Here is a 13675-nt window from a genome sequence, read left to right as displayed (position 1 = left end):
TTTTAAAATTCATTTTAAATTTAGCTACAAAAGATTTGAAGTGTCATTTAATAGTTAAATTAATGAAATGACCTAATTGATATAACATTGATAGTTTGGGGATGTAATTAGAACATTTTAAAGTTTGGATACCAATTTAAAATGAGCGTCATAGTTTGAGGATGTTTAGTGCAATCAACTCTCAATTAATTGTATTGGGTCTAAATTTGATTTTTGCAAGCAAAAAAGCAAGTAATACTTTCATTGTTAAGACCAATTTCTATCGCTTCAGGCACGGAAAATGAAAAATGCAGGATAATGAAAAACACATTATATGTTTACTCACTTCCATTTCCTTACATTTGCGGGGCCTTACCCAGAGAGAATATCTTAGCACCTTGCACAACAAGTGATTACCTTGGCCTTGAAAAATTTTCTAAGTATAAACTTAACATTTTTGTATTTTAGATATGCTTCGAAGTACAATTTTTTCCAAGTGTTGTTTAAAATTATTTTTACTTAAAACATAGTGTTTGTTATATCAAAATGATTTTGTCAAACAAAGCTTGGGTAAACAATCTCCCCCTATTTTATATAACAAAACAATTTGTGAATTTTGGTTTTGAATAAATTTGTTCCCCCTTTCTAAAAACCATTTTCACTTTAAGGCTTAGAAAGCTTTGTTGCTCATTGTCAAATTTAGCATTCATTTGTATTCATTATTAGTTGAAAAACATTTTGAAACAATTGGTCACTAAATTTGGCATATAATCAATTAATCATAATCAATCAACCATTAAAATTACTTTTCTCTTCCCCCCCTTTTTGTTATAGCAAAATAAAGAAAATAAAGCTTACAGGAGAGAAATGTCGTTAGTTCAATAATAGAGATCGAAAATAAGAAAAATAAAGAACTAAGATTAAAATTAAACATGATAGTATCTCAAAAATACCAAATAAGACATTAAAGTGCAACCAAAGTGAAAAAGGACAATAGAAGAAAATATAAAGTGCAAAAACAAACCAAAAGGATGCATGATGCAAATGTATGAGTGGTTTAAACTAGATCTAATCATCCCTAGATGATGATTGAGGATCCGATGGAGGAAAATGAGGATGTAGTTGGGCCATTTACTCCTCCAAACTTCCTATCCTAGAACCTAGATTACTAACCTTATCATTAACATGATCAAAAGCATCATTGACTCGATTACGGAATCCTCTAAACTCCTTACTCAAAGAAGTAACAGAACTAAGGATTGCAACAAACAAGTCATTAGAGTGAGAAGGTGCAAATGGTTCAGCTGATGAAGAAGCCGGTGGAGGAGCTTACTCGGCAAGAGGTGGAATGCCATCAAGATCAACTCCAAGGTCTTCATCGTCATTAAGCATGTGTTGGCCTACTTTCTCCTATTCTCCGGTAGTAGGATTTTATTTGTACCCGGCATGATGAAATGCCCTAATGCTGATAGGTTGATGTTTTCAGATAAGGGTATTGACACAAGTATTTATACGTAAACAAGTGAAGATGTAAGAAAGATAAGTCCCAAAAGGTAAGGTTAAAGAGCTACCTAGAGTCTTCCCAATAGCTTTGGTTATGCCATTGTACATAATAAAAGCAACTTCCGACCGCCTATTAGACTTAAAACAATTGATCCACCAATAGTTGGTGTTTCAAATGACGATATGTTTAAAAATAGTTCTAAAGATCCAAGAGATGATACAATGAAAGAATTGATCATGCATATCTAAATTTACAACAAGGTTGGATGGAACACAGATGGCGGGATTAAACAGACCTTTTTCGTTTGACACACCACTAGAAGGTAAGGATAAAAGATTTTCAAAATCTTTTAAGGTCAAAAGAATTTTTGTATTCATAATATAAGAGTTGATAGCAAAAAATTTTTGTCAGACTCATCATGCTCGAGCTTGGCGTTACAATAAAAGGCTTGGACAAGGTTTTTGTAAGTTGGAGAACGGATTCTAAAGAAGTCAAGCCATTTCCACTCACGTAAAATAGGAATATAATGAAAATTAAACATTTCTAAGCAGTCAATGTCTAGAATTTTAGAAGTATTAGCAAGTCTAATGGAAAAGTTTTCATCAAAATGTTCTTGTTCTCCTGGGGAATGAAAACATTCACCGAAAGACGAATTAGACCCACTAGAGGCAGCAGCATATGAGAGACCAGAGCGAGATCATTTCTTAACAAGCATAATGGTAATATAAGGTTCTAAAACACACTAAGTTCATTAAGAAATTTTGTTTGGGAAGTTTGACAAACACTTGGTGAGCAAAAGGTTAAAACAAAATTTTCAAGAATGTGGGCAAAAATAGGCAATCCCTTGCACAAAAACACAATATATAGATTCTAAATGATCCCAAAAACTCAATTTCAAAATAAAAATTTAACAAATATTGAATGAAATTAGAAACAAATAAAAAGAAAATTTACCTCAAAATTGGTCTTAAAATGACGAAATTCTTAAGCAACCTTGTGTAATCCTTGATGAAAATGACAATGAGAGTTGCTATGTTTATAAGTTTTAAAGAAAAAGTGGAATATTTGAAGTTTTTGGAGAGTTAGGGTTTTAGAGAGTTTAAAAAAAATGGATGAAGAGATTTTTGGGGAAAAATCAGTTTTTGTTTTTTAAAAAATGGTGCAAGATTATAAAACCCTAACGGGTATCGATATTTTTAAATGAGTATTGATAATTGTTTATAAAGTATCAATAAATTTTTTCTAGTTTGATACTAATCTACCATAATTTGATATGTCAAATTAGGTTTTCCCATACACTTAATGAGCTTGTTTCCGAGAAAATTAGTGTCTTTTTCGTAGCTTTATAGTTTTTAGGATTTCAATTTAACAAGTGTAAATATCTCATTTTAATAGTTTTTGATACCCAAAATTGGCCAATTGTGCCATTGGGGGCCTTAATGTGCTTTTGAGTGTTATAAGTGCTTATCGAAGGCCCAAAACTATGGAAAACTAATCACCAGAGGAAAGGGGTATCTCGACATCTAAGCATGGGGGTCGCGATACCCACACAAAGGCCTTAATGAAGACATAAAGGCCTTAATGAAGACAACCTATAGTGGTATCGTGACATCCACTTGCCTTGGAAGACCCCATTTCAAGATTGTCGATGGTGTCGCGACATCTATACTTGGATATCACGATACCCATTTTCTAAGGGGACAAAAAATGACACAAATGGTAGTCTTTGTCCAACTGAAGCACCAACCATTGAAGACCCATTCAAAGGCATTTTGGACACAATAATTAGGTCAGAATAGCTACAATATCAGCTAAAAATTGGCTGAGAGAGAGGAAAGACACATTAGAGCCACATTAGGTTAGTTTTAGCTTAGGTTTCTTTTTAGTTTTATTTTCTTTTTCTAGGGTTTTTAGTTCCATCTTCTTTCTTAGTTTATATTTAGTTTTGCTTTACTTTTTCTGTTGCTCATATTGTTCTTATAGTAGTTAAGTTAGGTAACACTATAGCTAGGGTTTATTTACAAATTTAGTCATTTTCCTTGCTTGTAATGACATTTCTAGTTTTAGTTTAATGTATTCAATTTCTTTTACTTTAAATCTGCTAAAGTTTGTTCCTTTTATGTTTATTGCTTTAGATTTTCTTATTTAATCCAAACTTTTATATATTTCTTAAGCTTTATTTTAATGGCTTCTTTGCTTTTCATTTCCATGACCGTTAGCTTTATTTTCATCATAAGTAGCTAAACCTTTAAGAGGGTTGGTTAATGGAGATGTGGTGAGTTGATTTTTGGATGAATGACCAAATCATAATAAATTGGACTAATTTGAATTAACTTAAAAACTTAGGATTGATGACCCTAAGGGAACATTAAGGCAAGTAAGACTGAGAGGAGATCTTGTTGGGCACCAATTCATTAGTCCCAGGTTAATTGGTGTGATCCACAAACAATCCAGATTAATTTGTTTAATTTGGTAAAACTTAGGCTGAGAGGTAAAATGGAGCTATTTTGGGACTTTAAGCGATTTGGATCCAAAATTCAAGAATTAGTAAACCGCATCAATGTCAACCAACAATCAACTGTTATTTAATTGTTTATTTCGTAACTTTGCATGTTTTACAATTTAGTCCTTGCTAGCTATATAGTAAAGTAGATTAATCTCTCTTGATTTTATGATTTGGTTTTTGCAATTAGTTGGTTAGAATCTTTATTTTACACGCACGATATTTAGAAATTGTTCAATCGTCGATTCTTATGGGTTTGATCCTCGGAGTACTCCGTACTCTGTTGTACAATTATATTACAACTTACATGCCATACTTACAGTAAGCCGCGATAGTGATATTTGTTTTAATTAATGTTAATTTTTCTCTCAATTTGTGAGGACAGAGAGAGGTGGTCAGATAAAGTGCAGAAAATTATTCCCAACTTATTTTCTAAGTTATAATGATTTCATAAGCTTAAAAATGCCACAATTAAGTATGATGCACATGAAACATAGAGTATTATAAGGCATGTAAAATTTGAATTTTAACATCTTACAAAGTCTAAGTTAGCATATTCAAAGGCATTCAACAATCATGTAAACTAGACCAAATAAGTCAAAAATAGGCTAGACATATAATATCAACTCCCCCTAACCAATTGCATATGAGAGCCATTGAAATAATTTGTTCATACTTTTTCAAACAATTTCAAGTCATAAAATATTTTTGCAAACAATTAAGTGCATAAATTTATTTGAGCACAAAATCAATGTAAGGTAGTAATACCTAGTTCTCTCCTAAGTATCCAAAATCTTTCTTTATCTAAAGGTTTTGTAAAAATATCAGCTAATTGATGCAAATTATATACATACTCTAGAACAATATCACCTCTTTGGACATGATCTCTAATGAAATGATGTCTTATTTCAATGTGCTTAGTTCTAGAATGTTGGATGAGATTTTTTGTGAGACAAATAGAACTAGTATTGTCACACTTGATAGAAATAGTATCTATATCAATTCCATAGTCCTTAAGTTGTTGTTTCATCCATAAAACTTGAGCACAAAAACTAACGACGGATATGTATTCTGCTTCGATGTGGACAACGCAACACTATTTTGTTTCTTTGAAAACCATGAAATTAACATGTTGTCTAAGAATTGACAAGTACCGGAGGTGCTCTTCCTATCTAGTTTGCTACCTCCAAAATTCACATCCGAGAAAACATGTAAGTTAAAGGATGATTCTCTAGGATACCAAAGACTTAAATTAGGCGTGTCTCTAAGTTACCTAAAGATTCTTTTAATGATTTGTAAATGAGATTCCTTAGGACAAGATTGATATCTAGCATACAAGCAAACACTAAACATAATCTCAGTTTTACTTGCAGTAAGATAGAGCAAATAACCAATCATTGACCTATATAAATTTATAGCTACACATTTACCTTATTCATCTTTGTCAAGCTTTGTAGAAGAGCTCATAGGTCTAGCTTGTGGATTGAGATTGTCCATCCCAAACTTCTTGAGCATTTCCCTTATGTACTTAGCTTGATTGATGAAGATGACATCCTTTCTTTGCTTGACTTGGAGTCCTAAAAAGAAGTTTAGTTCTCTTATCATGCTCATATCAAATTCACCTTGCATTAGCTTTGAAAACTCTTCACAAAGAAAATTATTAGTAGCACCAAAGATAATGTCATCAACATAAATTTGTACCACTAATAAATCTTTGTCTTTTCTTTTGATAAAAAGTGTTGAATCAACCTTCCCTTTACAAAAACCTATTTCAATAAGAAAAATTGATAGTCTTTCATACCAAGTTCTAGGAGCTTGTTCCAAACCATATAAGATTTTTGAAAGTTTGAAAATATCGTTTGGAAATTTTGGATCCTAAAAACTTGGTGGTTGTCCAACAGACACTTCTTCATTTATAAAACCATTTAGAAAACATTTTTCACATCCATTTGATAGGATTTCAAATCATTAAAGCATGCAAAAGCTAAGAGCATTCTAATGGTTTCGATTCTAGCTAAGAGAGCATACATTTCATCATAGACTTTTCCTTCCTCTTAAGTGTATCCTTGAGCAACAAGCCTAGCCTTGTTCCTCACTATGTTACCACTCTCATGTAGCTTATTCCTAAAAACCCACTTAGTACCTATAGTAGATTTTTCACAAGGTTTTTCTACAAAGGACCATGTTGGGAAATGTGCCCATATTGTAGTAAACACGTTACTGTTTTCTATTTATTTGAACGATGAATAAATAAATAAAGTTAATTTCACATTTCACTATTATGTCCTTTGTATTTATGTCTTTTATATTTTGCATGCATGGCGAAATTGTGACAAGACAAATATTAGCTCATTGATTGTCTAAAATTCAAACTAAAGATAACTAGTATTGCAAAGAACATTTACATTGCGAGAAAGACAACTTACTTCAGAAGATAATCTAAATGACTCTATAATCTCGTAAGAAAATCAAAGTGAGCATTTGATTCAAATATTGAGAAGGATTATTATGTCGTCTACAATTCCAATTGGGGAGATGATTAGTCTTAGCTATTGAAGCAGTTGACTCCACGAACAAAGACATATTTGTATTCATTGGTAGAATAATACATTGGACTGGACCCAAGATGAATTAATTCTGAATCTGTTTATGAATTAATTCACTTGTGACATTCATGGTGTGATTTACCTAAATCCTGAGTTAGTCACTGACCATGCGTATGCAACTCATGTGCTTTGATATAAATGGAGGCTTATGCTCTAAAGATAATCGAACCCATTGCCGGTATGTTTGGTACATGACTTGTGTATGGCATGGCTTTACTACCAACAGTGGCATTCATAGCTCAATTAAAGAGTTAATGATATCCTCTCATTAGCATTGTGTGGATTGATAAATATGGAACATGGCCTCAATCACTAGAGCCTAATTGTATATGTCTAATTGGTCTCTCCACTAGCTCAAAAAAAGCTCGACCGGACTGCATTTGAATTAGAAGAAAATTCTACGACTTTGGGAATAATTTAATTGAGTCGATTTATTCGATGTGTAATTAAATTAGGTGGTCATGAGAATTGTTCAACTAAAGAATTTGATTAAAGAATTTTCTTGAAAAATTAATTTGGAAAATCTAACTGATTTTTGGAAAAATTAATTTTGATCAATTAAAATTAAATTAATCAAATCAATTAAAATTAATATGATATTTTTGGAAGTTAATTTTCAAGTCAGACAACTGGCCCAATAGGTAATTGAACTTGAAAATTGGACTTGAGATCGTAAATTGGGTTCGGGAGTCCAAAACCTAGACCAAGACCCAAAAACTGGTTGAACCGGGCTTGGTATGTGAAACTGGGCCAACGGTCCATCAGAAGGCTAGACTAGACCGGTCGGGTCGTTATTGACCCAAACCAAACTAGCGACAACCGAATAGGCTCGAGATGCTGTAAGGGTGTCACACCTACATCACCGGACACTGTGGTGCCGATAGCTGCGACGGTAACATCCCGGTGGCCGGCTGCGGTTGGTCGTTAGTAGTTGAGCAGCGGAAGAGTTACACTCCTGCCGTGACTCTACCAGAGAATTTGATTTTAGATTAATTATTTAAAAAATAATATTAATTTAATAGTTTAATATTAAATATAATTTAATACTTATCTTAATAGTATTTTATTAATTTAATATTAAAATAATTATCTTTAATTTAATGTTTATCTTGTAGATAAACATTCTATTATTTTAATAAGATTTAATATGAAATTTAATCTAATATTTATCTTTATAAATATTATATTAATTTAATATTAAAGTGATTAAGTTTAATCATAGTTAAACTCTCAAAACTCTACCTATATAAATAGAGCATTGGGTCATTATACGCACTTGAATTCAAGAGAAAGTTGTAGAGAGAAAATTCTCTGAAGAGATTAATCCAAAAATCTCTAGAGATATTTTTCTGATTTAAAACTTGACCTAAAAGTTTAGAGAAATTACAAAATTACCCCACTAGTAATTTTTGTGAAAAATTTTCTGATTCGAAGCGAGCCCACACTCGACAGACGTGAGTTTAAGGATAGCGGAGAAGACTGCTCGGTCGAAGCGCTCATCTTAGACGAATCAAAAAGGTAAAAATTTAATTAAATGTTTATTACTTTAGGTATCACAACCAAGATCTTGTTTTGAAAAATTTTTTAAAACTCTAGTTTTTCCCTAAATTTATTTTCCGCTACGTTTTCCAAACCCATTTTTCCAACAATTAGTGTCATGTGCCAGGTCGTGTCCTATCTATAAGTATAAACAGATAATCAAAATAAATATATCTTCTTCTTGAATGATTTGATTACATAGAAAGTGACATTCTTTAGATCTTATGCATGTTTTGAGTTATATATGGGAATGGACGCGATATTATATATTTGTTATATAATTGTTTTTGCCGAGGTTGTGGTTCTTAAGAAATAGACCGTGGACTATCATCTCCACGTAGGGATTTTTTTTTAAATTCATAGAATTCTTGTGAGCCAGAAATGGACATAAGACTTAAATATAAATTTTCCAAAAATGAGTCCATGATGAGTAAAAGATACGATGGCGGTTGAAGACCCAAGGAATGCCTTGTGATGAAAACTTATGTAATTTTATTTTTCCATGTATTTTCTAGAAATACAACCATAGAAACCTTGGTTGGTAATTTTATTTTAATTATCTATCTCATTATATATTTGTTTTATAATTGTATATAATAGTATGTAATGTTATAATCGTGATATATATATGAGATGATCCACAGTTGATTGATTCAAAATAAGAAGTGTGATAATAATAAAATACATGTTTTGTATTGTTCTATTAACTTTTTTAGGTTAATCGATAACTGTGAGAAGTGTGGTAATGAGAAGGTGCATGTCTAGGATTCGATAATTGCGAAAAGTGTTGTAAGCCGATTCAGGAGAAACCTGAGGCAAACTTAGTTGTGGGCCCCTCATCCTCTAAGGGGAAACAAAAAGCTAAGAGAAAGAAGAAACCAACTAAGTCTTCAGTTCCACCTCGTGTGGATAGGAAGAAGGCTAAGAAATCAAAAGATCCTAAAAAGATCAAATGTTTCTTTCACAACAGAAAGGAGCATTTCAAATCAAACTGCAAGGAGTATTTGGATTACTTAGCCCAAAAGGGCAAAGGTATTAAACTCTTTGTGATTGAAGCTTGCGTAGTGGAAGAACCAATTGACAACTGGGTTATTGATTCTGGAGTCACTAACCATGTGTGTGATTCTTCAGGGGTTTAGCGAAATGAGAAATCTACGTGACACGAGCCTCTCGCTGTGGACCGAATATGGAAGCTATGTTTCAGCCGAAGCAGTGGGAGAAGTTATTTTACACTTTGATAGTTTTAGGAAGATTGTTTTAAAAAACGTATTTTATGTACCTCATTTTAAGAGGAATTTAATTTCTGTAGCATGTTTATTTTATGATGTTATACCGTGGCATTCAATAAAGGGATTGCTATTTACAGAAGTCGTTCTTTAATCTGTAATGGATGGATGGAAAACAATCTCTATTTTATCAAACCAAATAACTATTCGATGCTTTAAACTAAAATAGTGAATAAAAAGTTTAAAACTTCTCACTCTAATAAGGGGTACCTATGGCACTTAAGACTTGGTCATATTAACCAAGAAAGAATCACTAGACTCGTGAAAGATGGTCCCTTAAGTATGTTTAAGGAAGTTAGCCTTCCACAATGTGAATCTTACTTGAAAGGTAAAATGACTAAGAGATCTTTTAATGTGAAAGGTACATGGGCCAACCATCCGTTAGAGCTTGTGCACACTGATGTATATGGTCCCATGAGCATCAGTGCCCAAGGAAGTTACGATTATTACGTGACTTTTATCGACGACTATTCTCGATATAGATATGTGTATCTAATACATTGCAAAATCGAAACCTTTGATAAATTACAAGATTTTTATGCGGAAGTGGAAAAGCAATTAGGTTTATCCATAAAAAATCTTTGGTTTGAACAAGGTAGGGAATATTAGTCAGATGTGTTCTTAGGATACCTCCAAGAGAATGAGATTTTATCCCAATTGACTGCATCGGGCACTCCACAGTAGAATGGCGTAGCTAAGAGAAGGAATAGAACCTTACTTGACATGGTCCGTTCAATGTTAAGCTATTCACAACATCCTACTTCCTTCTGGGGATATGCGATACAAATGGCTTGCTATATTTTGAATGATGTACCAACCAAGTCTTCTTGTGAGAGACCTCATAAACTATGGCATGGAAAGAAACCCGTTCTAAATCACTTTAAAATATGGGGTTGTCCAGCACACGTTCTAGATAAGGATGCAAAGAAGTTAGATGCATGGGCAGAATTGTGCATGTTTGTATGATATCCAAAAGGAACAAAAGAGGATTATTCTACAATTCGAAAGATTCGAGGAAAGCTACATGGGTAACTTTAAGCCTCAAAGTAAATTGGTACTTGAGGAACTTTCGGGAGTAGTAAAACAATCTCCGAGTTCAATGATCGAGAAAGTACTAGAAAGACCTGCAAACGATCAACAGCATAGGGGGATCTGCCATAGTGGGAGAGTTTCTAAGAAATCAGACTTCTTCATCTATAATAGTAGTATTTATAATATGGAAGCCAATCATGAGGATGATGATCCACTCAATTACGATAAGGCTATGCAGGACGTTGATTTCAACCTCTGAAAATAGGCCATGGATGTCGAGATGGATTCTATGAAATCCAATACAGTGTGGAAACTTCTATACTTACCAATTGGGATTAAAATCATAGGGTGTAAGTGGATCTACAAGAAGAAGAGAAACGCGAAAGGGAAATTGGAAACATACAAAGCTAGACTTGGAGGGAAATTCTACACATAGAAAGAAGGCATCGATTACGATGAGACATTTTCTTCGGTAGCCATGTTCAAGTCTATCCGCATACTCTTATCCATTGTTATTGCTCTTGATTACGAAATTTGGCAAATGGATGTCAAGACAACATTCTTGAATGGTTATCTTGATGAGACTATTTATATGGCTCATCCCACTAGCTATGTTGTCAAAAGAAAGGAGCAGAAAGTTGGTGAACTACTAAGATCCATTTATGGACTTAAGTAGACGTCCCACTCATGGAATAAAAGTTTTGATCAAATGATCAAGACTTTTAGATTTGAGCAAAATGTTGATGAAACTTGTGTTTATAAGCGTATAAAGGACAAAAAGGTGGTCTTCCTCATTTTGTACGTATCGGAAAAAATGTAGGAGAATTGTCGTCGGTTAAACTGTGGTTAGCTCAACAGTTAAGCATGAAGGACTTCGGTGAAGTTAGTTATATTCTTGGAATTCAAATCCTTATGGATTGAAAGAATAAAACGATAACACTATCTCAAGCTTCTTACATCCATAAGGTACTGGAATGTTTTGCAATGACCAATGCAAAGCAGGCATTCAACTGACTACATCAGGTTTTCATCTTTCTTTAGATGACTGTCCTATGACAACAGAAGAAATAGAGCATATGAGTAAGGTTCCATATTCTTCGGCAGTTGAAAGCCTTATATATGTGATGCTTTCTACACATCCAGATATTTGTTTCACAATAGGAATGATTAGTCGATATCAAACGAATCTAGGTCACAGGTATTGGCAATCTATAAAGCATATATTAAGGTATCCTAAAAGAACCAAGGATTATATGCTTGTGTATTCTGAGGAGGACTTTACTCTTGTTGGATACACATACTCAAACTTCCAAACCTATAAAGATTCGAGGAAATCGACTTCAGGAAATGTATTCATTCTAGGCTGTAGAGCTATAGTATGGAGAAGTGTAAAACAAATTTGTACTGTCGACTCTACTACGGAGGCCGAGTATGTGGCTGTTTCTGAGGCAATGAAAGAAAGCAATATGGTTTCGAAGTTCTTAATCGAATTTGAGGTTATTCTTGGTATGGAAAAAAATATAACACTGTATTGTGATAACAATGTTGCAATAACAAATAGCAAGGAAATGAGATGTCACAAGAGGGCGAGACACATTGATCGGAAGTATCACTTGATACAAGAGGCAGTAGCTGAAGGAATTGTAGATGTGATGAAAGTAGCTACTGAAAATAACCTTGCGGATCTGTTTACTAAAAATCTTGTAACTAGGAGTTTTAACAAACATGTCGAGGATATGGGAATGTGAAACATGACACATTTACTTCACTAGGGTAAGTGGGATATTGTTGGGAAATGTGCCCATATTGTAGTAAACATGTAACTGTTTTCTATTTATTCGAACGATGAATACATAAATAAATTTAATTTCATATTTCAGTATTATGTCTTTTGTATTTATGTCTTTTCTATTTTGCATGCATAGCAAAATTGTGACAAGCAAATATTAGCTCATTGATTGTCTAAAGTTCAAACTGAAGATAAGTGGCATTGTAAAGAACGTTTACATTTTGAGAAAGATAACTTATTTCAATAGATAATCTAAATGAGTTCGTAATCCCGTAAAAGAATCAAAATGAGCATTTGATTCAAATACTAAGAAGGATTATTATGTCGTCTACAATTCCAATTGGGGAAATGACTAGTCTTGGTTATCGGTGCAGTTGACTCTACGAATAAAGGCATAGATGTATTCATTGGTAGAATGATACATTGGATTAGACTCAAGATGAACTAATTCTGAATTCGTTTGTGAATTAATTCACTTGTGACGTTCATGGTGTGATTTACCTAAATCCTGAGTTAGTAACTGACCATGCATATGCAACTCATGTACTTTGATATAAGTAGAGGCTTATGCTTTAAAGATGACCGAACCCATAACCGGTATGTTTGGTACATGACTTGTGTATGGCATGGCTTTACTACCAACAGTGGCATTCATAGCTCAATTAAAGAGTTAATGATATCCTCTCATTAGCATTGTGTGGATTGATAAATATGGAACATGGCCACGGGTTGCTTGTTCTCGAACGAACAATTTATCACAGTCATTTGTTGACAGTAATCATATTAATCATTAAGAAGACACAATGACAATGAGATAAAGTAGGATTGTATTAAGTGAACAAATTTAACTCAAAGGAATCAAGGATATCAAATGAGGGTAACACACACATGACAAGGTCATTGGATAAAGTAGTTGGATGAATTGCTTTTGTAAAAAGTATACAATAAAGAGTTTTCAATCATGGTACTTCTTATGGACTAACTCCATGATTAAGTAATTACGAATAATCAGAACGATGCTTCTAGACATAATTGTAATCACTAGAGCCTAATTGTATATGTCCGCTTGGTCCCTCTGCTAGCTCAGCAAAAGCTCGATCGGACTACATTTGAATTAGAAGAAAATTCTACGACTTTGGGAATAATTTAATTGAGTCGATTTAATCGATGTGGAATTAAATCAGGTGGTTATGAGAATTGTTCAACTAGAGAATTTGATTAAATAATTTTCTTGAAAATTTAATTTGGAAAATCTAAGTGATTTTCGGAAAAATTAATTTTGATCAAGTAAAATTAAATTACTCAAATCAATTAAAATTAATATGATATTTTTAGAAGTTAATTTTCAAGTTAGACAACTGGCCCAATGGATAATTAAACTTAAAAATTGGACATGAGATCGTAAATTGGGACTGAGAGCCCAAAACTGAGACCAAG

At 33.1% G+C, this 13675-nt stretch overlaps 1 protein-coding gene across 1 annotated transcript; it reads left to right on the top strand.

Annotated features, from left to right (window-relative positions):
- The first annotated feature begins 11423 nt into the window (after positions 1 to 11423).
- LOC128296594 (secreted RxLR effector protein 161-like) lies at positions 11424 to 12197 on the top strand. The gene has a single exon (XM_053032027.1). The coding sequence runs from the start codon at positions 11424 to 11426 to the stop codon at positions 12195 to 12197; it is 774 nt and encodes a 257-aa protein (XP_052887987.1).
- The last annotated feature ends 1478 nt before the right edge of the window (positions 12198 to 13675 follow it).

This window comes from Gossypium arboreum, chromosome 8 (genome assembly GCF_025698485.1).
Source record: "Gossypium arboreum isolate Shixiya-1 chromosome 8, ASM2569848v2, whole genome shotgun sequence".
NCBI lineage: Eukaryota > Viridiplantae > Streptophyta > Magnoliopsida > Malvales > Malvaceae > Gossypium > Gossypium arboreum.
Note: the sequence above shows the minus strand (reverse complement) of the source record. Positions and strands in the feature narration are given on the sequence as shown.

Coding starts and splice junctions, on each gene's coding strand:
- LOC128296594 (XM_053032027.1), top strand. CDS start 11,424: ATGTTTTGCAATGACCAATGCAAAGCAGGCATTCAACTGACTACATCA.